At 56.7% G+C, this 26,959-nt stretch overlaps 1 protein-coding gene across 6 annotated transcripts in view; it reads right to left on the bottom strand.

Annotated features, from left to right (window-relative positions):
- KDM4B (lysine demethylase 4B) overlaps window positions 1-26,959 on the bottom strand; it is a 189,060-nt gene that overhangs the window by 116,548 nt on the left and 45,553 nt on the right. For all 6 annotated transcript variants that reach the window (XM_030936513.1, XM_030936514.1, XM_030936515.1 and 3 more), the window contains exons 2-3: window positions 22,094-22,176; window positions 7,029-7,194 (exon numbers count right to left, since the gene is read on the bottom strand). In XM_030936513.1, the coding sequence (XP_030792373.1) occupies window positions 7,029-7,169 (141 nt within the window). In that variant the 5' untranslated portion in view covers window positions 7,170-7,194; window positions 22,094-22,176. The remainder of the gene's footprint in view (window positions 1-7,028; window positions 7,195-22,093; window positions 22,177-26,959) is intronic.

Genomic DNA, 26,959 nt, shown 5'->3' with positions numbered 1-26,959 from the left:
TCACTGCAGCCTCCAACTCCTGGACTCAAGTGATCCTCCCACCTCAGTCTCCCGAGTACCTGGGACCACAGACTTGCACCATCACACTCAGCTAATTTTTAAAAAATGCTAGGCCGGGCGCGGTGGCTCAAGCCTGTAATCCCAGCACTTTGGGAGGGCGAGATGGGCGGATCACGAGGTCAGGAGATCGAGACCATCCTGGCTAACATGGTGAAACCCCGTCTCTACTAAAAATACAAAAAAAAAACTAGCTGGGCAAGGTGGCGGGCGCCTGTAGTCCCAGCTACTCGGGAGGCTGAGGCAGGAGAATGGCGTGAACCCGGGAGGCGGAGCTTGCAGTGAGCCGAGATTGCGCCACTGCACTCCAGTCTGGGCGACAGAGCGAGACTCCGCCTCAAAAAAAAAAAAAGAAAAGAAAAAAAATGCTTTAATTTTCTCTAGAGATGGAGTCTCATTTTGTTGCACAGGCTGGTCTCGAACTCCTGGCCTCAACTGATCCTCCCATCTCAGCCTCCCTAAGTGCTGGGGTTACAGGTGTGAGCCGCTGCGTCCTGGCAAGGCATTTTTGAAAACGGGAATCTTCATGCTTGGTTATAAGCACTGCAGCTCATCACGCCCTCTGGCAGCAGGAAATGAGAACGGCACCCACTGTCCACCAAGAGGCCACCGGGGCCACATGCAGCTGGAGACCAGGGGTTGGAGCCCAGACAGTCGCTCCAGTGGCTCCCCTTGGTTGAGACCCACTATGGGGCAACCCAAGTTCTAGGAATTAGGAATCACTGGGAAACAGATCTGGCCCCCATGGGCCTCCGCCCCGCCTGGAGTGGGCCAACAGGAAGCACAGGCGCAGGGAGGGTGACAGCACCACATGGGACGGGGGCAGGGGCCGTGGGGCAGGACAGGAGCTGTGCAGAGCTGGGCACTGTGCAGAGTGTGCTGGGGCCCAGCACACCCGTCCCCTGGGTGGGAGGAATGGCAGAGCTCCCATCTGACCGCTGAGGAAACTGAGGCACACAGCAATCCACAACACAGCCCAGGGCACCCTGCGGTGGGAGGGCAGACTATGGCCCAAGCCCCTAGCCTGGAGGCTGTGTGAACTTCCACCGCCCCAGAGAAGCCCCAGGCCACCTCAGACACTGGAGCTTGCAGAGAGGACAGCAGAGGAGGACAAGGACCAGCACCCGTCAGAGGCGGCACGGCAGCCAGAACCCAGTGGCTTCACCCCATTCAGGAGCTGAGGGACCAGGGCTATCCCGGGGTACATGCCTCACCCTGGGCTCCTGGCCTTGTCCCCAGCCTCACGTTCCCTCCTCTGGTGGGGGGTAAGCCCATAGGCTGACAAGACCAGATTCCAGACTGCTGGTGGGCAACACGTGCCTTGTGGGCACCAGGCACCTTCTGTGCAGGCCCCACAGGCACTCCGGGGCTGCCACACCCAGTCCTGGGGTGGGCACTGTAGGCCCCGTGCCTCCTTCCAGGGGTTGACCAGACCACTCACTGCACAGGGAAAAGGACCAGGCCACTCACTGCACACGGAAAAGGACCAGGCCACTCACTGCACAGGGAAAAGGAACGAACCCACCCGCCTCAGCCCCTCTGCCAGGAATCTGGGAAGCCGCCCTCCACGCTCAGGGCCACCGAGGGAAGAGCTGTGTGCTGAGGCCCACGTTGCTGGCAGCTTCCAGAACGGCTGAAATCCATTTACTGTCCCCAAGGACCCAGCGATCACATCAGTGAAGAAACTGTTTTGCTTGGCAATGAAAACACTTATCCTCCAGGTGCCTGTTAACGACAGGAAGGTGCTGCCTCCGTGGCCGGCATGCGCAGGTTTCTTTAGCAAAAGCAGTAAAAGCAGCAGCAGCCGCAGCGAGCAGGTGGCTCTCAACTGAGGGGGGATCTTATCCCCCGGGGGACACCTGGCCATGTCTGGGGACATCTGTGGCTGTCACGACTGGGGGTGCTCCTGGCATGAGGTAGGTGGAGGCCAGAGAAGCTGCTCAGCACCCTGCCAGTGCCCAGGATGGCCCCACCCCGGAGAACAATGCAGCCCCAAGTCCACAGTGCCGAGCGAAGAGAAGCGCTAATTTAGAGTTAAACCGAGACAAGGCCGGTCCCAAGGAAAGGATGGTCCAGGTTAGCACCGGCTCTCTCTGGAGACTCTCCACCCCTTCCATGTCCACTGTGGCCACAGTGCAATAGGCGGCTGGGGCACCTGTCCCTGGCACAGGCTGTGGGATGGCAGGGTGCTGGGGCACCTGTCCCTGGCACAGGCTGTGGGATGGCAGGGTGCTGGGGCAGCTGCAGGGCTGCCATTCTCTTAGATTTCACGGGAGCAGCTGAAGAGTCAGTGAGACACTAAGACATTCAGGAGTGGAAAGGCGAGAAACAGAAACAAAAGGGCCTGTGTCCCAGACGCGAGATGTTCCTGCAGAGAACCGAGTGGTATGATCAGAGACTCCACGGGCCGGCGCTGCTCTGATTCACACAGGTGCTGCTCCCCCTCTCCAGGAAGCCCCAGTCAGCTTCTGCAGGAGGGTTCCACGAACCCGGCTCGGCTCCAAATCCACGCCAAAGCTGCTGGCCGAGGGGAAGCCATGATCCGGCCTCTTCAGTGCTATTAGAAGAAGCGCGCCCGTGATCCCAGTCTGCTAAATGACCAAAACACTGCTCCCGATTCCTCTGCTCTGGAAAGAACCTCGGGCTACTTTGCTCATCTGTCCCCTCCACAGCGGGCACTGTGTAGTAAAGACATCTGGGAGCCACGCAGGAGGCTCCAAACGCCCCCACGGCGTCTGCGCCGCACACACGGAGCCACACGCTAGGTGACACAGCCCAGGCAGGTGCTGACAGGCGGCGTGAACGAGGGCCACTTCCAGCTGGGCTCAAACCCGAAGGCTCTGGGAAAATCCCACGGGGCGGAAGAGGACAGAAGTGATATCCCACATTCTGCCGAGACGCAAATCCAGAAGGAGGGCTCCAGGAAGGGAAGGCTGAAAAGAAGGCACTGAAAGCCACTGGGGACATTTCCACTGCCACACTCAGACCTCCCAGGCTGCAGGCGGCCCCGGGAAGTGCCTCACACGGGCTCCTGGGGGTCCAGATTCAGCTGAGGCCAGGAAGGCGACCGGCCACATGCCAACAGCGAGAGAGGCAGATGCTGGCAGGCGGTAGAGCTGAGGGCGGCCAGGGCCTCCCCTGCTGGCACCCGCCTGGGAGGCAGCTGGTGGGGTGGTAGGGCACCGGAAGCTCCCACCCCTCCCAACAGGACCCCTGACAGGGCCTCCCAGGGCTCCTCTCACCTCAGTGCTTCCCAAGTGGCCGGGGACACCCCATGTGGAAGCCCTAGCAACCCCAGTGAGGGGCTCCCCGCACCCAGGGCACTGACAGCACCAGGGCCCTCTCAGGGCTGAGCCCGCAGCTCCTACCCCCACCCAGCTCCATCGGGCCTGGGGATCTCTGCTGGGGGCAGGGGGATGTATAACCAAACACAATTCTGATGGAACCAGGAAACTCCCAGGCCCCCCTACACACACATACATGCACACACACACACACACACACACAGTGGCCAAGGCAGGGAGATCAGGGTGAGAGGGGGACCCTGACACCCCCACAGCTTGCTCAGAACCAGCAGGGCACTGTGCTCCTTCTCCAAACAGGCTGGCAGCCCCGAGCCAAGGGCCCCCCATTTGGAAGATGCAGGGCTGCCCAGGGCCAGAGCAGATGCTTCCCTGAGCCCATCTGTCCCCACGGAGCTGCAGAAGGGGGTGTGCGTGTGCCACATGCGGGTGCCAACGTGACTCTGCAGCTGCCAAGCTCTCTGGCTCTCTGTGTGAGAGCCACCTCCCCCCTCAGTCTCCTGTGCACACACTCACACAGTCACACCGACACGTGCACACACGTCCCCTCCACAGCATGGGACCCGGACGGCCCCTTACCACCCAGCCCCCTCCACAGGTTTGAGAAAGGATTCTCCGCATCGGTGCAAGGAAAGCAGCACACGAGAGGCATGGGAAGGAACATGCAGAACACAAGGCAGGGAAACCACACTCCCCACATTGGCCTAAGACACTGGAGCCGAGAGTCTCTGGGGGAACTGGCCTGGTGGGGTGCAGAAGCCTGAAGCAGTGACATCAGGGCTCAAAGAGGCAGCAGCCAAGGAGGCAGAGAGGAAGGGACGAAGCAAGGGTGCAGGCGCAGGAGAGGACAGGCCACCCGGGAACCCAGGCTGCACCCAAGGCCACCACGTGGAAGACAGAGAGAGCCGGAAACGCTGCGGCCACGGAGCTCGGTGGGAGGTAAGGGACGAGAAAGAAGTGACAGGTGGGCATTTAAAGGTGCCTCGGAAAAGAGCGCAGGGCGGTCTGAGATGCTGATTCCCCACAACTTCCTGACATCAGACGCCCTGGATCCCAAGCCAGAAAGGGCTGCTGCATCCTGGGAAATGTGGAAGTAGGTCAAGGGCAGGAGACAGAGGCAGATGTGATGCCAGGATAAAGGGAAGCCACGTCTGTCCCACCTGCCCTAAGGACACCAGGGAGAGGAGGAGGAGGAGGAGGAGGACCTGGGCCCTTCCTGGGATAGCAGCCTGTGGCCTAGAGGGCCAGAGAACATAGTCTGAGATCAGACAGGAGGACCAAAGCCTTTTAAAAACAGAACTGAAGCCGGGACGGGAGCAGGCCCCACCGCTCTGACCCGGACACAGATGTGCCGTCATTCCCATATCGTCACTGTGTGTTACAGGCAAAAATCCAGCTTGGTGGCGCACCCCTGTGGTCCCAGCTACTCAGGAAGCTGAGGCTGGAGGATTGCTCGAGCCCAGGTCAAGGCTTTAGTGAGCTGTGATCGCACCACTGCACCCCAGCACCCCAGCCTGGGAGACAGAGCCAGGCCCCATCTCAAAACAGAAAAAACATCCATCTTGGCCGGGTGCGGTGGCTCAAGCCTGTAATCCCAGCACTTTGGGAGGCCGAGACGGGCGGATCACGAGGTCAGGAGATCGAGACCATCCTGGCTAACACGGTGAAACCCCGTCTCTACTAAAAAATACAAAAAAACTAGCCGGGCGAGGTGGCGGCGCCTGTAGTCCCAGCTACTCGGGAGGCTGAGGAAGGAGAATGGCGTAAACCCGGGAGGCGGAGCTTACAGTGAGCTGAGATCCGGCCACTGCACTCCAGCCCGGGAGACAGAGCGAGACTCCGTCTCAAAAAAAAAAAAAAAAAAAAAAAATCCATCTTGGAGGGAAGAGAAGATGGTGTGAGGCTGCTTCCCTCACTTTCCGGCTCACAGACAAAGAAATCACAACGTGAGTCTGATACTGAAGGGTCACTAGGAGAGAGACGAAGGCTAATGACAAATCCACCAAAACCAGGGTAGTGGAGGGAGGGGCAGGGCGGAGGAGGCCCAGAGAGGCAGGCGGCCTCAGCGCTCAGCAAACTGCGGCCCTCGGGCCAAATCAGCCCCTTCCTGCCTCTACACAGCCTATGAGTTGAGAAGGCTTTTTTTGCTGGGGGAGGGAGGGCAGGGGAGAAGAAGATTTCAGAACACGTGAAAACAATATGCGTTTGCACTCCAGCGTCCAGGAATAAAGTTGTGCCGGCACAGGGCTGTGCACTTTCATTCACACGGTGTCTGGCTGCTCTGTCGCTAACAGAGCCTAGGCATTCACTCTCTGGCCGTGTGTAGAGTGCCCACTGATCCCTGGCCCAACTGAGGAAGAACAGTGACAGTCAAATGGCAAAGCAACTGGAAGAATCCAAAATGCAAAGATGATTCGTCTTCCACACTGAGGGGTGAGCACTGCTCGAACAGGCTCACATCAGAACACAGAGACTCACGGACCACGGCAGCCACCTTTGGAGCCGTGAAACGTGCAGCACGGACTTTTAAGTTTGTTCTGTGAGACAGGATCTTGCTCTGTTGTCCAGGCTGGAGTGTAGTGGCGCAATCTCAGCTCACTGCAGTCTCAACCTCCCTGACTCAAGTGATTCTCCCGCCTCAGCCTCCCGAGTAGCTGGAACCACAGGCATGTACCAACACCACACCAGGCTCATTTTTGTATTTTTAGTAGAGATGGGATCTCACTGTGTTGCCCAGGTTGGTCTCGAACTCCTGGCCTCAAGCAATCCTCCTGCCTCAGCCTCCCAAAATGCTGGGATTACAGGCCTGGGTCACCATGTCCAGTTGAGCAGCATGGTACTGTAGATACTTAGCACATGGGGTTTGGGGATCTGCTGTCTGTATTCACGTACATGCACACACAAACACATGTGCACAATATGCCAGGAGAGAGAGAGAACCAGTAACAGCACTGCTTCCAGGGAGAGGGCGGGTGACTGGGTCAGGACAGGGAGGAGGCTCCTGGTCACTCTCCACCTGCGCTGTTGCACTGTTTAAACTTTCCTGACAAAGCCACTGCCATCTCAAAAAGACTGTTTTTGGTTTGGTCTGATTTCGTTTTTGAGACAGGGTTTTGCTCTGCTGCCCAGGCAGGAGAGCAGTGGCATGATCATAGCTCATTGCAGCCTCAATTCCTGGGCTCAAGCAATCCTCCCGCCTCACCCTCCCAAATAGCTGAGACCACAGGCATGCACCACCATACCCAGCTTAACAAAAAAAAAAAAAAATTGTTTGACAAGGAAAGTAAGGCCTTCCCAGGCACTGAACACCCCGGAAGGCTTCCTAGACTCCTGACATTCCTCAGTGAGAGGTCAGCTCACAGCCAGAACAACCTGGAGCCCCACAGCCCCTGGACTTCACTGCAGTGTGGCTGTGTCTTTACCACCACCTGCCAGCTCCCTGGAGCCAGGGCCTGCACTGGCCGCTTCTCAACTCCAGTGCCTAGAATGGTGCCTGGCACACTTGGAACTCCACAAACAGGTGCTGGTAAACGAGCCTGGAGGGGCCCCGAAACACATTCCACATGCACGGGCCTTGCCCGTGGGGCCAGCTGAGCGGGGACCCAGGATGCTCGCAGGCCCGCGGTGCAGGCTGATGGAGGGCCGCGCTGGGGCCAGGACGTCACCCACCTTGGCCAGGCCCGCCCGGTGGGCTCCCTGCGACTCTATGTAGGCCACGTATTTGTTGAAGTCTTTAAATTCTTCCATGGTTGGGCGAAACGTCATGATTTTACAGCTGGGGTTCTGGGCGCCGTGGTCCTCAGACCCCATGGCTGCAGCTGTGCGGGAAGCACACCTGTGGAGGAAGACGAGAGAGGGTGAACCAGCGGTGCCGCCACGCCTGGCCTCTGGAGCCCGTCCTCCCTCAGAATGGAGCGTGCTAAAAATACCGCGGCCGCCAGGAGGACAAAGGCTGCCAGGCCCTCGCGGCTGAGCAAGGGCAGGATAGAAAACCACGAGTGGCCCCATCACTCTGCTGAGCACAAAAGGCACGAGGGCTGCAGCTAACGAGAAGCAGAGGTGTCCTAGTTTCTGAGGCGAGCCGAGGCGACACCGGGAGCCAGTGCGCTCATTTTAAGCAGTGCCTCGAAGAGAAAGGCTTACGTATCAGGGACGCCCCAGGTGTGTCAGCGTCCGCTGCACATCGGTCTCTCTGCTCTGAGCCAGATTCGCACGAGAGACTGCGGCAGGTACCTGCAGGTTTTCGAAGGTGTGGGAGGCCACGGGCGAGGGTCACATGCTAAAGGGCTGGTGGACCCACCCCTCGGAGCAGGCCTATGGGTCACGGTGGGCTGGTTGGCTGCTGCCAGCGGAACTCAGGCCCCGGCAGGAACCCCGACCCAGGAGAGCAGTAGGCCCACCCAGGACGGCTCATTTCCTGCCATCACAGCTGCCTAGAGTCACGCGGGTCATAAACCAGCCCACCAGCCCTGTACAGAATGGGGGATTGCAGCTGAGTCTCCAGGCCAAGTGATCCACTGCCAGCACCCGCCTGGAAACGCCAGAGTCAGACTGTCCTCTCCAAGGAGGCTGCGGGCGGGAGCAGCTCCCTCTGGCCCCAGGTGTTGCGGGGTGGGAACTGGTAGCCCACCCCGACCAGGAAAGGACTTTGATCACAGACTCTGGGGAAGGGTCCTCCTTGGCAGGTTAAAGTCTCCAAAGGCAGAAAGACGACAGAATTCCTCTAAGATTTGGAAATAAGGAACTTAGTCCACACAAACCCAAAAACTTAGAAAAAAAATAACAAACTCCACCTCCCCACCCTGTGACCCCCAAAGTGATCTAGAGCGTGGGGAAGCAAGGCAGGGGGTTGCCCGAGCAGTCCCGGGAGCAGGGCTCCCAGCCACCACGGCGCAGCCGCCCGCTCCTGAAGGCGCCCCCCACCACAGGCACTAGAGGGCAGCATGCACCCAGAAATCCACTCAGGATGGCAGGGAGGCCGCAGCTAGGCTTGCACCGGCGTCCAGAACCCTCCATCCAGGCAAAAGCAAAGCCGGGGGTGCCCCCTGGCCTTCCCCTACTGCCTTGGGTCCACCCCGTACCCCGCCTGCAGCACACAGGGCTTATACCCAGCGCTGAGCCCCAGCCCTGACGTCACACCCCTGGCTGGGCTGTGGCTGAGAGACCCTCACTGGGTTTGACAAAACCCCACAGCTCCAAGCCCACGTGGGCTGAGGCCCTGCCCACCACCCTTGCTCTGTGCAGAGTCCTCGCGGCTTCTCCCATGGGGCAGCTGCAAGGCCAGCGTCTGCACAGGAGGCCCCGAGTGCACCGTGGATGGCATGCGACCACACGCAGCCTAGGAATGCAGACAATCACAGTGTCTGTAAAGGCAGGGCGTCTGTCACAGTTACCAGAGTTGCCTGTGCCCAGAGACCAGCCTCTGACTGTGCGGGGCCTCCCAGGCCACTACACTGTCCCAGCAGGCCCCTCGCCCACAGCCAGGGCGCAGTACCTAATCCTCACCTGAGACCCCGCCAGCCCCACAGGCGCCAGAATGCCCCCCCCATGCCGCACCTGACCTCCCGCTCTCACCTGGACGTGGCCATGCAGTGTTCACCCACGGCCTGCGCACTGTCACCAGGGAGCCACCAGCTCAGAGGGAGCAGAGGCTGCAGCTGGACCACTGTGGGACCCTCGATGCCGGCCTGAGCTGGGCCAATGGCCACGAAGGGCCAGTAGCCAGTGGTTAGGGTGGTCCTCTGGGAGGACTGGGCGGCAGAACGTGGTCACCTCGGGCCTCCCACTGGTCTTCAGCCCTTAGAGGCCCGGCAAAAGGCCTGAGGCCATCCCTGGATCTGCCACCAATGGTGCCCAGACGCAGTGGTGGCCACAGTGGTCCCCACGTCCAGGCGCAGTGGTGGCCACAGGGGTCCCCACGTCCAGGCGCGATGGTGGCCGCAGGGGTCCCCACGTCCAGGTGTGGTGGTGGCCGCAGGGGTCCCCATGTCCAGACGTGGTGGTGGTCGCAGGGGTCCCCACATCAGCACTTACTGGGTCCCTGGCCCTGCTCTGTGTATCACAGGTGGTGCCATGGCTGACCGAGCTGACTGAGGAGGGCACAGAGGCCCACGAGGGGTGGTTGTGGGCCTAGGCTACATGGCACACAGCTGGGTCGCATGCTATGCCAGGGCGCTGCCATGACCGCGTGAGACTCCCCCTGTGCTTTGGCAGCTGGTGGAGGCTCTAGGACCCATGTCCACCCAGCAGCCCTCATCTCTGGCTGCTGCTCTGCAGGCCGGCACACACATGGCCTCTTCCTGCCTCCCCGTAACCCACTGCAAGGGCCATCGGCTCCCAGGAAGCCCTCAAGCAAGAGTCCTGTGGGGTGCTGGCCCATCCCCCTCTGCAGGCTCTGATGGCCAGGTCATCAAAGCCCACCTGCCCCACAGGCCTGGCCACAGGGTGACCTATGCAGTATGGGGCCTGTCACAGTCTTGTGTCTCCCAGACCAGCTGGGCCCAGGAAGGACAGGGCCTGGGGCAGGGCTGGGCAGCCCAAGGGATGCCTCAAACTCGTGCTCTGTACGACAGGAAAGCGCTAGGCACGGTGGCGCACACCTGTGGTCCCAGCTACACGGGAGGTAGAGCCTGGGAGGTAGAGGCTTCAATGAGCTGTGATTGTGCCACTGCACTCCAGCCTGGGTGACAGAGATCCTGTCTCAAAAAATAGATAAGTAAATAAATAATAAAACAGGGGGCTCCCCACACCTCGCGGGGCTGTGGGAGCTCATCTGGAAAGCGTGTGGCCACAGCTGCCAGCAGCACACACTGCAACGTCGGATGACAAAAGCTCGTGGCAGGTTACGCGTCAAAACCCACGTTGTGGAGACCCAGACAGTCCTTCCATCTGGAAGGTGGAGCCATGACACGAGGAGCTGCTCTCGGCACAGGTGCTCAGGCATTTCACCCACCACGAACCCCTAGGGGCAACCTGGTGCACTTCTTAAAAAACTTGTTTTTTGAGACAGCACCTGGCTGTGACGCCCAGGCTGGAGTGCAGTGGCACAGTCAGGGTTCACTGCAGCCTCGACTTCCTGGGCTCAAGTCATCCTCCCGCCTCAGCCTCCCAACTAGCTGGGACCACAGGTGTGTACCACCACACCTGGCTAATTTTCGTAGTTTTTGTAGAGACAGGGTCTTGCCAAGTTGCCCAGGCTGCTAATAAACACCTGGCCTGAATTGATCTTCCCGCCTTGGCCTCCCAAAGTGTTGGCATTACAGTGATGAGCCATCACACCCAGCCATTTGTGCCTTTTGAAATGACATTGCTTAGGAGGTAAATTATAAAGAGAAAAACTAAAATGGTCCACAATCCCCACATGCCATAACCTTGACGCACGTGCAATACAGCTAAACAGGTAAGAAGGAATTTACTGAAATGCCGCCCTGCGGCAGATCTTCCAGGTCACCAGGAATGTGGCAGACAGATGACATGGGATGACTGGGGGTGTCAGACACCCTGGAGGAGCCGGAGGAGCTGCCCGGCAACAGCGACACGCTCACAACGGTGACACGCCAAGGAGTGGGGCTCTCAACTCACAGGCAAAGACAACAGCCCAGGAAAAATGGGCCAAGGCTGGTGGGTGCGGTGGCTCACACCTGTAATCCTAGCACTTTGGGAGGCCAAGGCAGGAAGATCACTTGAGGCCAGGAGTTTGACACCAGCATGAGCAACATAGTGAGACTCCGTCTCCATAAAAGCACGAAAATCAGCCAGGTGCAGCGGTCTGCACCTGTAATCCCAGCTACTTGGGAGGCTGAGGCAGAGGTTGCAGTGAGCCAAGATCGCACCACTGCACTCCAGCCTTCCAGCCTGGTCAACAGGAGCGACACCCTGTCTTAAAAACGAACAAAAAAACAGGCCACGGACTTGGGTAGACAGCTCTCCAAAGTAGACAAATGGCCAAGAAGCACATGAAAAGGTGCCCAGCAGCACTCAGCACCACGGACATGCAAATCAGAACCACAATGAGCCACTACCTCACACCCACCAGGATACCAGAATCAGAACGACAGACGGCGACACTGTGGGCGGGGATGTGGAGAAATCGGGGCCCTCGAACACAGGCTGGCGGGACGGTGACGCGGGGCGGCCGCTCTGCAAGACAGCACGGCGGTTCCTGGAAATGTCACACATAAATCACACTTGACCCGGCAATTCCACTCCTGGGTATCTGACCAAGAGAAATGAAAACATCCGTCCACACAGAAACTTGTACACCATGTCTGCAGCAGCACAACTCCCGACAGACAAAGGTGGAAACGACCCAGGGGTCCACCCACGGAAGAATGAATCAACACAACATGGCCCCTCCATGCAGGGGAATATGACACAGCCATGAAAAGGAACGAGGCTCTGACACAGACGCCACATGGATGAACCTTGAGGACGTGATAGTGAGAGAAGCCAGACACAAAAGGTTGTGTGTTACACCCCAGGCCACAGGGTTCCTCTGTGGGGAGAGGCAAATGTTCTACACTGACTGTGGCCAGCGCGGTGGCTCACACCTGTCATCCCAGCACTGAGGGGCTGAGGTGGGAGGGGTGCTCTAGCCCCGGAGATCGAGACCAGCCTAGGCAACACAGGGAGACCCCATCTCTACCAAAAATTAAAATAAAAAATTAGTCAGGCATGGTGGTGCGTGCCTGCGTGCCTGCCAGCTACTCAAAAGGCTGAGGGAGGAGGATTGCTTGAGGCCAGGATTGCGAGGCTGCAGTGAGCTATGATTGCACCACTGCAGTCCAGCCTCTGGGCAACAGAGCAAGACCCTGTCTCTAAAAAGTAAATGAACAAAAATAAAATCAAACTGTGATGATAGTTGCACAAGTGTTTGAATATACTGAAAACCGTGGAGCTGGACACTTTAAATGGGTTGGACAAATGAGTGTGCAAATTACATCCAATAAAGCTCTTAGCAAGACAATCACAAAGAAGGCCGGCGTGGTGGCTCACACCTGTAATCCCAGCACTTTGCGAGGCCAAGGTGGGCGGACTGCCTGAGGTTAGGAGTTTGTGACAGCCTGGCCAGCATCATGAACCCCATCTCTACTAAAAAATATGAAAATTAGCCGGGTATGGTGGTGGACGACTGTAATCCCAGCTACTGGGGAGGCTGAGGCAAGAGAATTGCCTGAACCCAGGAGGCAGAGGTTGCAATGAGCCAAGATTGCACCACTGTACTCCAGCCTGGGTGACGAGAAACTCTGTCTCAAAAAAAAAAAAAGAAAAGAGAGAGAAGAAAGCAAGGGAGGAAGGATGGAAAGAAGAAAGAATAATGTCCTCCTGAACTCACAAAAGAAGAGAGGAAACTGGCACTCTTCTCAGCTAAGAGAGGCCAAGGAGACATCCCCAGCCACGCAAAGCAAACGGCAGCTTCATCCCAGACCTTTTGGCTTAGGGACAGGTGGGGAGGTGCAGGAAACAGCCAGGTATGAGCCAACACTATGGAGTGGTGGTGGGTTTCACACTCACGGGAGACACATCCTTCTTGTGGTTTGGGGTGAGCGCCACAATGCCTGCCGTGCATGTTTAGCAGCCCTGGCACAAACACACACATGCAGAAACAGATGCAGGGCAACCATGCCGGCCTCCGCCTCTGCCGGCCTCTGCCTGGTGGCACCCCGCACCTGCCACCGCTCACAGTGCTGCTGCCAGGCCCACCCTTCCTTGGAGACCCCTTTCTCCGTCTCCTGCTCACGGGGCTCTGGGCCTTGGGGCGCTGGGAAGGCCTCAGCTGGGCCAAAGGAGGCCTTGGCTGCCCCACGGTGTGACCTGGCTGGAGCCGGGCTGGCACAGTTCCAAACAACTGGGACCCTCAGCCCCATCCTTCTAGAAGATTCTCGACCATAGTTAATGCTGCAGAAAGAGGGCGGCAGTCAGCTCCTATGGGGACACTAGGGCAGGGGTAGGGAGAGATTTTATTCTCAACTATTGTTTGAATTTCTCTCGGTACCATGCTAGCAAGTTTTACAAAAGCAGTAAAGCTCATGATACAAACTCAATTTCAAAACCACAAAATTCCCTTGTGCCCACTCTGTGCTGCCCCCAGCCTGCCCCACCATGACCTGGCCCATGGGCAGCTCCGAGCCAACTTGCCAGCCTCAGGAACCCAGGTCCCCAGAATCCTCCTCCGCTGAGCAAATGTGCAGGCCCCACCACGTGCCAGGCAGAGTTTCAGTTCTGGGACGAAACGGGGCCCGATCTGGAGACTGACTAATCAACGACATCACCGAGGGGTGAGCAAGAGCTTCAAAGACAAATGAAGGCCAGACCTGGCAGTGCACACCTGTGGTCCCAGTGCTCTGGGAGGCTGAAGCAGGACGATCGACTGAGCCCAGGAGTTTGAGGTTGCAGTGAGCTGTGATCACACCACTGCACTCCAGCCTGGGCGACAGAGCCAGATCATCTCAAAAAAAGTGTAAGGTCGGGCATGCTAGCTCACGCCTGTAATCCCAGCACTTTGGGAGGCCAAAGTGGGCGGATCCCTTGTTCGAGACCAGCCTGGCCAACGTGGTGAAACTTCGTCTCTACTAAAAATACAAACATTAGCTGGGCATGGTAGCGGGCGCCTGTAATCCCAGCTACTCGGGAGGCTGAGGCAGGACAACGGCTTGAACCCAGGAGGCGGAGGTTGCAGTGAGATCGTGCCATTGCACTCCAGTATGGGCAACAAAAGTGAAACTCTGTCTCGAAAACAAAAAAATTAGTAAAATAAAATAAATAAATAAATTTTAAAAAGAGAAAAAGACAAACGAAGTTGGTTTGGGACCAGAGAGGTGTGGGCGGCAGCAGGGCTGCGTCTGGACGTGATGGTCAAACACGCAGCAGTGCAAGTTCTGGCAGGTCCAGGGCAGGAGGAAAGTCCAGGTAGAGGGAAGGACCCCGCGATGCCAGGGAAGAGCTAAGGCCTGAGAGGCCGGAGGGCAGGGAGTGAAGAGGAGGCGGCAGGGTCAAGGCTAGACCAGGGTGGGCCCTGGGGGCTGGGCTGGAAGGAGCCTGCCCTTCCTGTGGGGTTGGAGGGGAAGCCGACGGGTGGTGCAGAGCAAGGAGACACGATCCAACGGAAATTTCTAGAAAGCTCTCTCTGGCTGTGGGAAGTGGATGGCAGGCACAGCTGGCTTCCAGGGCATGCAACCCCCACTGGTACCCCAGGCCCTACTCAGTTAAATACACAGTTTAAGGCCCGGCTGGCCCCATCTGAAGATTCTTCACCGTTTTAGCACGGGAACCCTGTGGGTTCATTTTACATAGGGTCCACAGATTCTACAGCTGCTCCTGGCTGGGGGACCGGAGAGGAAGCTGGGAGACCAGGGCAAACTCCTGGGCTTAGTGATCCTCTCACCTCAGCTTCCCAAAGTGCTGGGATTATAAGACATGAGCCACTACGTCCCGCCCCTGGCTTTCTTCTTTATTCGGGGTTCAAGGCAGGCTTGGGTACCCTGGCCCCCATTTACCGTGAAAGTCGTTTAACCCAACCCAGCTCTCAAAATCTCTAACAAAAAAAGGGTCCCTTTCTCCCCTCTACTCATTTTGAGGCCCAAGAGCAGCCTTTATGAGTAAACTACACACCACTGAGTAACATGCTTCAAATGGGTGACTTGTATGGTTCACAAATTGTATCACAATAAAGCCTTTTTGTTTTTGTTTTTTGAGACAGAATCTCACTCTTGTCACCCAGGCTGGAGTGCAGTGGCACAATCTCGGCTCACTGCAACCTCCGTCTCCCGGGTTCAAGCAATTCTCCTGCCTGAGCCTCCTGAGTAGCTGGGATTACAGGCACCCACCACCACGTCCGGCTAATTTTTGTATTTTTAGTAGAGATGGGGTTTCACCACGTTGGTCAGGCTGGTCTCGAACTCCTGACCTCATGATCCGCCCACCTTGGCCTCCCAGAGTGCTGGGATTACAGGCATGAGCCACTGTGCCTGGCCTTAAAGCCTTTTTTTAAGGCAGCTGTTTGTTCCGGGGACCCTGCACACCGTGGGCCAGGCCTGGCTCCTCAGCCCTACTGCTGTGACCATGATGTGGGACCAGCATCTGTATCTTATGGGCAGCCCCACCCCGGCTGTCCTGGACAGCTCCTCCGCAACCTGAGAGAGGAACAAGTGAGAGGGGACCCTTCCAGCTGGGCTGAGCAGGGCCGCACACTCCCACCTCGGCTGCTCTCCTGATCGCTGACACACCCGGCCCAAGGACACCCTCCCGGGCTGCTGCCTTCACTCTGCAGTCTTCAGATGCAGGGGCTTGGCAGGGGGCTTCAGGTGGGGACAGTCTGGCCAACCCCATCAGGCCTCCACCCCACCTGCACTGGCACTGCTGGGGCCAAGGGGGCATCCTGTCCACATGTCCCCAGGCCCCACAACTGCCCATGTCCCCAGGATCTGAGGACTCTCCTTGACCCAGAGTCCAGTCTGGGATGGAAGAACTTGAAGGTGGGGCAGGATGCAGGGGTGTGGGCTCAAGGGCCACCCAAGAAACAGCCAGGTGATGGCTCTCAGCAGCCACACACAGAAACTGATGACAAAGAATCAGTTTAAAAATGAGAAGGCCGGGGGTGGGGGCTCACGCCTGTGACCCCAGCACTGTGGGAGGCCAAGGTGGGTGATCGCTTGCTGCCAGGAGTTCAGGACCAGCCTGGGCAACATAGCGAGACCCCATCTCTACAAAAAATTTAAAAATCAGCCAGGCGTGGTGGTGCACACCTACAGTTCCAGCTACTCGGAGGCTGAGGCAGGAGGATTCCTTGAGCCCAGCAGATCAAGGCTGCAGTGAGCCCTGATCGCACCACTGTACTCCAGCCTGGAACAGAATGAGACCCTGTCTCAAAAAAAAAAAAAAAAACAAAAAAAAACCCCACAAATTCAAAAAGACAGTGCATTGTTTTTGAAAAGTGTCAGGCCCTCCTCTGTGGGTAGGAAGTGTGGGGGCTCCCTCGGGCCCTCATCCTCTTGTCCCACCTCCTACTCCCACTGATCCCTGTCCCGGGAGGGCTGGGCAAAAGGCAAAGCCCTACGCTGCCCCAGTGAGACCCAGCTGGCCTCCAGCCCCCATGCTGCCATCTCACTGGGTTCCTGCTGCCAAAGCACGGTTCCCAGCAGGGACCAAGGACAGAGGAGAACCAAGTCAGATGGCCCAGGAGGAACCCGCGATGCAGCCAGGCTCCCAAGTGAAACCTGGCCACAGAGGCGGCACGAGAACGCCCCTCGGCCCCAGCTCCGGGCATGAGGCCTGGCACTGCATCACCACGTCCCACAAGCAGCTCCAAATGCCTCCCCCGGCAAGACCAGGATTCACTTGTCTCTGGTCTAATGTACATAAAGGGCCCTCAGGCAGGAAAGAGAAAACCTTGGCACCAGAACGTTCTCTGCTTCGTCCTACTCCAGAGAGCAACAGTGCGTGCCAGGCTCCCTCAGCTCAAGGCCCTTCCTCCACCTCCGCAGGCAAGGCACAGCCTCTTCCAGCCTCTGACTCTTACCCTCCTGCCTCGTCTCATGAGGACCTGGTGAGGATATTGGGCTCCCCGGATCATTCAGGTCATCTCCCAGCTCAGGGTCCTTCACTCAGTCCCACCCGCAAAAAGTCCCTTTTGTCATTTAAAGTAATTCTTCATGGGTTCCAGGGATTAAGATGTGGACATCTATGGGGACCATTATTCAGTCCACCACAACTGCCATGTGGAAAATGTACCACGCAAAGAAATAAGCATAGCTTGTACCCATAAAAACTACGAATTAAAACTTTAAAAAAAACCCACCAACCCCCATGTCCCGCTAAGCCCTCCCACCTGGAGACCACTCCTGCCCAGCACACCTCTGCCTGCGCTCACTCAGACAGGAGCACAGTCTCCAGAAAATCAGACACTGGAGCGAGCTCTTCCAACCCGGTTCCCTCATAACACCGACAGACAGAGGCAGCTCCAGGAAGTGGAGCAGGAACAGTTGCGCGTGGTCACAGAGCTAACTCCCGGGACCGTCTGTGGGGGTGGCCAGCGGCCTGAGTGAGGCAGGTAGAAGCGGGCTCCAGTTGCTGGCACCCCCAACATCCTCAGCTGCCTCCTCCTGAGGCCTGGGCTCTGACAGGCGGGATTTCCAGGTCATAGGTTTGCAGGTCTTTACTTCTTCAAACACTCAGGCCTAAGCGTGGTGAGACAAGCAGACGGACCAGCCTCAAGACGAAGCCACAAGATGTGAGCCAAGCCTGAGCACAGTGGGCCTCAGGTGGAGGTCCTGTGCCCTGCGCCCTGCGTACCCAGGAGAGGTGGTGTGAGGAAGAACAGGCACAAGACCCAGAGCTCCCAGGGCCAGGCCTGGCGCTACCACTAATCCCCAGGAGACGAGGGACCAGGGCCACACTTTCAGAGAGAACATAGGACTACCAGCGCATGGCCACGGGGCCCGCCTATGCTGAATGAATGAGCCAAACAAAGCCCTCACAAGGAACATGGCCCAAGTCACCACCTCCGGGCGACTTGACTCTGCCCATAAAACGAGTGGTTTGACCCAAGTTCAACACTCAGTCCTTCTACCCAAGGACCCCCAAACTGCAGAGGAGAAAACAAATGGACAATCACACATCGCCCCTGCTTGGGGGCCTATGGAAAGCAGACAGAGGCAAATGAAAAATGCGTGCCAAGTCTCTTAAATTAAAAATCTGGCCGGGTGCAGCGGCTCAGGCCTGTAATCCCAGAACTTTGGGAGGCTGAGGTAGGTGGATCACGAGGTCAAGAGATCAAGACCATCCTGGCCAACACTGTGAAACTCCATCTCTACTAAAAAAGTACAAAAATTAGCTGGGTGTGGTGGCATGCGCCTGTAATCCCAGCTACTCGGGAGGCTGAAGTAGGAGAATTACTTGAACCCAGGAGGCGGAGGTTGCAGTGAGCTGAGATCACACCAATGCACTCCAGTCTGGCAACAGAGCGAGACTGTCTTAAAAAAAAAAAAAAAAAAAAAAAAAAAAAAAAAAAAAAAAAAAAAAAAAACCTGTGCCAGGCTTGCATTCTACTCTTTCCCTTCAGTGTTTATTTTTGATTTGATTTTATCTTTTGAAACAGAGTCTTGCTGTATCGCCCAGGCTGGAGTGCAGTGGCACAATCACAGCTCACTGCAGCCTGGAACTCCTGGGCTCAAACCATCCTCCTGCCCCACAGGTGCATGTCACCACACCCAGGTAAGTTTTGTATTTGTTTTGTAGAGACTAGGTCTCACCATGTTGCCCAGGCTGGTCTTGAACTTCTGGGCTCAAGCAATCAAGGCCACCTGCCTTGGCCTCCCAAAGTGCTGGGTTACAGGCATAAGCTGCCATGCCCAGCCTAGCATTTGTTTTAATTAAAAGAAAAAACAAAAGATGTCCTCCTGGTCATGACACTCCCCAAAATGGCGCATGATGTCAGAGTGGCCCCACCCCAAGGGCTGGAGGACACAGGGCCACCCGAGGCCCGCAGCCAGGGGTGTTTTCTTTCTTTTTTTTTGAGACAGTTTCACTCTTTCGCCCAGGTGGAGTAACATGGTGCGATCTCAGCTCACTGCAACCTCCGCCTGCAGGTTCAAGCAATTCTCCTGCCTCAGCCTCCTGAGTAGCTGGAATTATAGGCATGTACCACCGTGTCTGGCTAATTTTTGTATTTTTAGTAGAGACGAGGTTTCACCATGTTGGCCAGGCTGGTCTTGAACTCCTGACCTCAGGTGATCCGCCTGCCTCAGCCTCCCAAAGTGCTGGGATTACAGGCATGAGACACCGCGCCCAGCCAGACAGGGGTGTTTTGTATCAGCACCTATCTGCGCAGAGACAGAAAGCAAGGTGTTCAAGGTGTGCTTTTTTACAGGGCAGGAAAAATTACAAGGCCTGAACAAGGTAACCTAGCATTCTATGTAGGAGGAAAAAGCCATTATGATTCAATACTTGAATAAGCCAACAGCAGAGGCACGGAAAGCAGGCAGGAGGACAGGCTGACTCGCAGCTGCCGTGGGACCTCCTTCCCCTGCCGCCCGCGGCCCAGCTTCCCCTGTGCACCAAGCGACGGCTCCAGGGTGGGAATGGAGAAAGCGGGCGACTATTCCAAGAGACGTTTCCAAAACCAGAGGCAGCACTCAGGCACGGCTCATAGGAATGTTGAAGGGTGCGGCCGCCGTGGAGACGGGCAGGCGATTCCTGAGAAGGTTAAACAGAACGTACCCTAGGACCCGCGATTCCACACCCAGGTGTCGACCCAAGGGAAATGAAAATGCATATCCACACCACACCTGCACACCAACGTCCACAGCAGCACGACTCCCAACAGCCAGAGAGGAGGCTTCATGAACGCCCATCGGCAGGGGAGCAGCTCACACGGCGCCACACACAGCAGAATGCAACTCAGCCACGAAAAGGAGCGAGGCTCTGACGCTGGCCATGGCGTGGATGAACTCTGAGGATGTCGCACTCAGTGAGAGACTCCAGGCACAAAAGGCCACACAGTGCATGATCCCATTTCTAAGAGATGTCCAGGACAGGACAGGCCAGTCCACTGAGGCAGGAAGGGGATGGCTATGGCTGGTTTAGGGGTGTGGGGGCAGGATGGGGAGCCACTGCTGAGGGGGGACAGAGCTTCCTCTGGGACAGTGAGATGCTCCGGAATTAGTGGTGATGCTGCCCAGCCCTGCGAGGGCACCAACATTTCCAAACTGTATCCTTTAAAGAGTGAATATGATGTGTGTTAATTTCATCTCAGTAAAAGTTAACTTTTACAAAGTGAAGGCAGCCTATCCGGGGACCTGCCAAACCACAGCAAGCCCACATGGTTTTTGCCCTGAGCTCCTCTTCTCCTTCAGCTCCAGGCCTTCGAAAGCAGGAGCCCAGCTCCCTCACTCCTGTCTCCCGTGCTCTCCCTGAATACTTTCTAGCACCTCCTCGTTGCTGCACTCAGCACCTTCAGATATCAAGTGGATTTATCAAGGGCTATGTGGTGAACTGAGGCAGGATAAGGTGACTCACACCTGTGACTCCAGCATGGTGGGAGGCCGAAGTAGGAGGATCACTTGAAGCCAGGAATTTGAGACCAGCCTGGGCAACATAGTTTCTACAAAAAATAAAAAAATTAGCCAGGCGTGGTGTGCATGCCTGTAGTCCCACCTGCTCAAGAGGCTGAGGTGGGAGGATCCCTTGAGCCCAAGAGGTGGAGGCTGCAGTAAGCTATGATCACACCAACTGCACTCCAGCCTGGGTGACACAGTGAGACCCTGTCTCAAAAAAACAAAGCTAACTGCCAGAGCACACTGCTTACTTGGTTTGTGCTATGTTAATTTTGGTACAAAGAAGACAGTTGAGTTTTAGTAAATTGACCATCCTGTAACAAAGCATAAACTTGAAGGGTAAAAGCAAGATTTTAGGAGGCACAGACAGAGCTGCCAATTTCCAAACCAAGTCACTAAGAGACTCGTCCATCCTGCCCCAGCCAGCAGTAAGTTAACCTGGACAAGAGGAGGGGGGCATGGTTTTCTGCACAGGCCCAGTTGGGAAATATCTTCAGATGCGCAGCTCACGCCCTCTGTTCCAGCTATTTACTTCTCCCAAGTGGAACTGCTCCCCACTTCTCTTCTGTGAGGAGAAGGCAGCCAGAGACAATGCACAAATGGACACAGCCACGTGCCAATAAAACTTTATTTATAAAAACGGGGGACCAGATTGGGTCCAGGGGCCATAGTTTGCCAACCAGGTACCCAGAGCCTCTTCCTTTACACTTTATGCCTTCCCAAGGGAGGCTAGGCTCTACCACCCTCCTCAAGGTCCTAATCGTGGCAGAACAGAAAAGGCACCCACAAATGACTCAAGGGCCCCAGCTCAAGGCCACACTCGCCCTCGTTAGCTACAAGGGGACCTGGACGGGCACCTTCTTCCCTCTCACAGGGAAGTGGCACAGAATCCAAGGGCAACGCCACACCAGGCAGCCCTTCCCCAGTGCTCTGCCAGCCACCGCTGCCACTGCCATCTCCGCCCTGACAGGAGGACACAGCACTGCTCATCCCACACTTGACACTCTCCGCTGGGTCACCCGGGCCCTATGGATATGGCCAGAAGGGATGAGGCCATTCTCTCTCTTCTCCTGAGTGGTCTCCCTGGGCTGCCAGCAGAGGCACCTCTTTAAGCCCACTGTCCTTGGCTTGTAAGAAAGGCACAAGAAGAGGAACTAAACCCGGGGCAGCCAGGCCATGGAACTATCTCAGAGGCATTTAGAAAGGAGTCTCCCCAGAGCAAGACTCCGTCTCAAAAAAAAAAAAAAGGAGTCTCCCATTTTTAGAGACGCCTGCTCTAACTGCTCCCCACTTCTGACAGTGTGTGGGGGAACGCTCCATGAGCCCAGGTGTCCCCAGGGCCGATGCAGACAGGGTAGTGGGTCCTGGGAAACCCCAGTATCACTCTAAAGGCAGGAGGAGCCACAGCTTTTGCGGTTTCTAGAAGTGAAGGTCGGGTGGTTTGATGCCAAAGGGCGAGATGCAAGCCCAAAGCAGACAGGCTTCATGCAGAAACTTCTGGAAGAACCTCCCTACTATGGCCCGCAGGCTCCCATCTAAGCACAGCTCACACCTGGACGTCCCAGGAATTCAGAGCCAGGCAGGCCACCACCTTCTCCCTGGCAGGCCACCCAGGGAAGAGGGCACAGCCTTCCGGGCCCTGGTCCTGTGGTGCCACCTGGGGGCCGGGCCCGTGTTACTTACTTCTGGATGGCGAGGTTCCTGGGTGGAGATGCTCCAAAAATTGGCTAGGATTTGTCAGGTGCCTCCAGCAACGGTGACGGTTCCTAAAACATGCAAATAAAAGCATGATTAACTAAACTGATTGCACGCTCAAGTTTTAATTCTGAATTCGACTCCCACCAGCTGCACGCAGCCCGAGGACGCTTGCCTTTATTCAGATTTTCCACATTCTTGTCAATTTTTAACAACACAAAAATCCGTGACTATAAGCACTTTACCCAGTCAAGTTTTCCAGTGAGGGCCCATTTTAACCTCAGCTCCTAAAAACCAGGGGCCGAGGCAGCAAGAGTATCCGTGAACAGTCAAATGAAACCAAAGAAGCTTCTGGAAGCCTTAAGATGCAGACAACTACTGAGAGATTTTCAAGTTTTGCTTCCTACAAGGGGAAAAGTGCAGAAAATGCACCCAGTTTTTCCCCCAACCCCCAACACCAAGAGGCAGAGCACAGGGAGAGAGGGAGGCAGGAGCTGCGACCGCACAAGGGCCAAGGCACAGCCCAGGCGTCGAACTTAGTCCTGGACACAGACACTCAGACACTTGTAGGATGGATGCGGAACAGAACTCCAAACTTTGGATGTGACACCAAGACTTTTTTTTTTATTTTTTAAGAGACAGGGTCTCACTATCGTGTCCAGGCTGGTCTCGAGCTCCTGGCCTCAAGTGATTCTCCTGCCTTGGGTTCCCAAAGTACTGGGGTTACAGGCATAAGCCACCACTCTGGCCAATATCAAGACTTTCATGGCGGGGAGCGGTGGCTGACATCTGTAATCCCAGCACTTTGGGAGGCCGAGGCAGGCAGATTAGCTGAGGTCAGGAGTTCAAGACCAGCCTGGTCAACAGGGTGAAACCCCGTCTCTACTACAAATACAAAAATTAGCCGGGTGTGATGTGCACCTGTAGTCCCAGCTACTCGGGACGCTAAGGCAGGAGAATCACTTGAACCTGGGAGGCAGAGGTTGCAATGAGCTGAGATCTACTCGGTACGCTAAGGCTTGAGAATCGCTTGAACCTGGGAGGTAGAGGTTGCAGTGAGCCGAGATCTACTCGGGGCGCTAAGGCTTGAGAATCGCTTGAACCTGGGAGGTAGAGGTTGCAGTGAGCCGAGATCTACTTGGGACGCTAAGGCTTGAGAATCGCTTGAACCTGGGAGGCAGAGGTTGCAGTGAGCCGAGATCTACTCGGGGCGCTAAGGCTTGAGAATCGCTTGAACCTGGGAGGCAGAGGCTGCAGTGAGCCGAGATCTACTCGGGGCGCTAAGGCTTGAGAATCGCTTGAACCTGGGAGGCAGAGGCTGCAGTGAGCCGAGATCTACTGGGGCGCTAAGGCTTGAGAATCGCTTGAACCTGGGAGGCAGAGGCTGCAGTGAGCCGAGATCTACTCAGGGCGCTAAGGCTTGAGAATCGCTTGAACCTGGGAGGCAGAGGCTGCAGTGAGCCGAGATCTACTCGGGGCGCTAAGGCTTGAGAATCGCTTGAACCTGGGAGGCAGAGGCTGCAGTGAGCCGAGATCTACTCGGGGCGCTAAGGCTTGAGAATCGCTTGAACCTGGGAGGCAGAGGCTGCAGTGAGCCGAGATCTACTCGGGGCGCTAAGGCTTGAGAATCGCTTGAACCTGGGAGGTAGAGGTTGCAGTGAGCCAAGATCTACTCGGGACGCTAAGGCTTGAGAATCGCTTGAACCTGGGAGGTAGAGGTTGCAGTGAGCCGAGATCTACTCGGGACGCTAAGGCTTGAGAATCACTTGAACCTGGAAGGCAGAGGCTGCAGTGAGCTGAGATCAGGCCATTGCACTCCAGCCTGGGTGACAGAGCAAGACTACGTCTAGGGAAAAAAAAAAGGACTTTCACAATCTGAACTGCAGCTCCCACTGGACTTGGCACACCTGGGGCTCAGTGGGTGCCCAGGCCTGCGAGCCCTCGTCTCAGAGCTCCACCAGTGCTGGCTCTCAACTCAGGCTGCCCTCTGCTTCCTTCTGCTCAGCTAATGCCAACTCTCACTTCAGAAGCAACTCTAAGGTCCCCCGGTGGGCCCAACCTCCAGGGCAGAGGCGCTCGCTCCCTGGGGCCCTGGTTTTGTTGTACCTTTTCTTTTCTTTCTTTCTTTTTTTTTTTTTTTTGATACAGAGTCTTGCTCTGTCATCCAGGCTGGAGAGCAGTGGCGCGATCTTGGCTCACTGCAACCTCTGCCTCCCGGGTTCAAGCAATTCTTCTGCCTCAGCCTTCCAAGTAGCTGGGATTACAGGTGTATGCCATCACGCCTGGCCAATTTTTTGTATTTTTAGTAGAGACGGGGTTTCACCATGCTGGCCAGGCTAGTCTCGAACTCCTAACCTTGTGATCCACCTGCCTCGGCCTCCTGAAGTTGTACACTTTTTACAACTCACCAGGACTTTTATTAAACAACACCAAGTGGTGCGGTGGCTCACACCTGTAATGCCAGCACTTTGGGAGGATGATGAGGAAGGATCACTTGAGGCCAGAAGTCTCAACAGCCTGACCAACATAGTGAGACTCTGTCTCTACAAAAACTTTAAAACTGAGCCAGGTGTGGTAGCAGGTGTGGCCGCAGCTCCTCAGGAGGATCGCCTGAGCCCAGGATTCAAGGCTGCAGCCTGGGCGACGGAGCGAGGCCCTGTCTCAAAAAAATAAACAATGCGAGTTTCACAAACGCCCTACAGCACGCAATGAGCTCTGACATTTGCTGTGTTATTTTAATCTGCTTTTTAAAATCACTGGGCACGGCTCATTCACCCGACTTCCGTATCTTCCCACAGGCCCTGCCCTGGGTAGGAAGGGAACAGCAGGCCCTAGAGCACCCGGCCGCGGGCTGCGCCTCTTCCCCGCGCCAGATGAGCAGCCAAGTGCCCTGCAAAGGGCTTCACGACCTCTCCCGCCTGCCCAGGCCGACCCCTGACACTGTCACCAGCTGAAGAGGACCTGAGCACTCAGGAATCCCTCCACGCAGCTGTGGGCAGCAGAATAATGGTCCCAGAGATGTCCCTGTCCTAACCCCCGGACCCTGGGATTATTTCCCCTTCCACGGCAACGGGGGCTTTGCGGATGGGAATGACTTGGGCACCTTGAGATGGGATGATCTGGGGGCCGAATGTCCTCACAGCCTCCTCGTGGGAAGAGGCCAGAGGGTGAGAGTCAGGGCCTGGAAGAGGCTGCGCTGTGGCTGTGAAGCGGGAGGAAGGGCCCCGAGCCGAGGGATGCGGACACCTCTAGACACTGGGAAAGGAAAGGAATGGACTCTCTCCCGGAGCCTCAGGAAGGAACAGCCCACACCATGATTTTAGCCCAGGGAGGCCCACGCCAGACTCTCCTCCTCCGGGCATGGGAGAGAATGACCAGATGCTGCTTTCAGCCACTGTGTCTGTGGCCATTTGTCACAGCAGCAAAGGACACCTCCCTGACTTTAGGGGAGGCAAGCGCCTGTCCACTCCTAGAGGCCACCCAGGCCTCTCCCCTGTGACCTGCTGCTCCTGGCTACCACCAGGTCCCCACGGGATCCTGGGTTTCCTCTCCACACGTAACTGTCTCTTTGCACAGCTCTCTCCCCTGCTGCGCAACATGCCACCCTCACTCTCAGCACTTGGTCAAGAAGGCAGGGAGTCCACCAGACCCTGAGGCTCTCAGCTGGACAGACCTCAACCCGGTGCTGCCAAGACCACAGGTCCTTCTGCCCTCCCTCTCCGGGGCCCCAAAAGCACCCACTCCAAGCTGGGAGGCTGGAGCTCGGGCTGAGGCCGGGCCCAGTTCTCAAGACACAGCCCGAGCCTAGACCTGTGTCCACCCTGGCCCCCATCCGCAATGGATGACAGGCCAGGCTAGCCCACCTCCACTGCCCCCCCAGGAGGGAGGACAGGCAGCTCCCCATTCCTTACGCATGGGCTATGTATGCAGTGACTTCCTTCCATCAGTGCACAAATGGAAAGTCGGGGGATAGCGTCCTGGGGAGAGGATGATGAACCCCTGCAGCCAGGCCGTCAGGGCAGCAGCAACAGCCACACAGCTCTAACCCAGTCCTGCTGATGGCCCATGTCCTAACAATTGCCAGAATGTGACGAGAAGAGCCCGTACCTCTGAGGTCCTCCCAACAGCCTCCACCCCATGCGAGCCAGAGCAAAACGCCAGACACGCCCCAATCGAGGGGCACCCTACCATCTGCCTGGCCAACTCCCCTCAACACTGTCCAGGCACAAAACAAAGGGAACGTGTGGGGAGCGGTCCCAGCCCAGAGGCGCCTGAGGAGACGGCCACAGGCCACGAGGGATCCCGGGACGGCTACAGGCCATGAGAGATCCTAGTTGGGGGGTCGGACGGGGGGGCCTGGGACACAAAAAAAAGTCCATTAGGGAAAAGCAGAGGCAACCTGAATGAAGCGTGAAGTGTCAATAAGAAAATTAACAAAGTGTTCATCAAGAGACAAACGCACCACGATAGGCACCATGTTCCCACGAGGAAAACGGGCGGAGGGTGGCAGGGAGAGACGGGAACTCTCACGCCCACTTGCCCAAATTCTCTGTAAATCTCAAACTGCTCCAAAAAATAAGTTCTATTAATTGCCGGGAGGGGAAGACCCAGGTGGTTTAGGTTTGACCGTGTCCCGCCATGGGCCCAGCCCGTCGACCTTGCTGCGGCTTCTGGGCAGATCTGGGCACTAGGAATAAAACTGGCAAGGGGAGCCCACCGCAGCATGACAGAAGCCTGCAGTGACAGCCCAAGGCATCGGACACCAATGCCCCCAAAAGGCAAGAGCTACTGATAACATAACAGCCGCTGCCCCACACGTGCTGATTCTGAAGGCACAGGTGCTGAGGGAGTCCC

Source organism: Rhinopithecus roxellana, chromosome 8 (assembly GCF_007565055.1).
Source record: "Rhinopithecus roxellana isolate Shanxi Qingling chromosome 8, ASM756505v1, whole genome shotgun sequence".
In the NCBI taxonomy this organism is placed as follows: domain Eukaryota; kingdom Metazoa; phylum Chordata; class Mammalia; order Primates; family Cercopithecidae; genus Rhinopithecus; species Rhinopithecus roxellana.
This window is presented reverse-complemented; position numbering and strand designations above follow the sequence as displayed.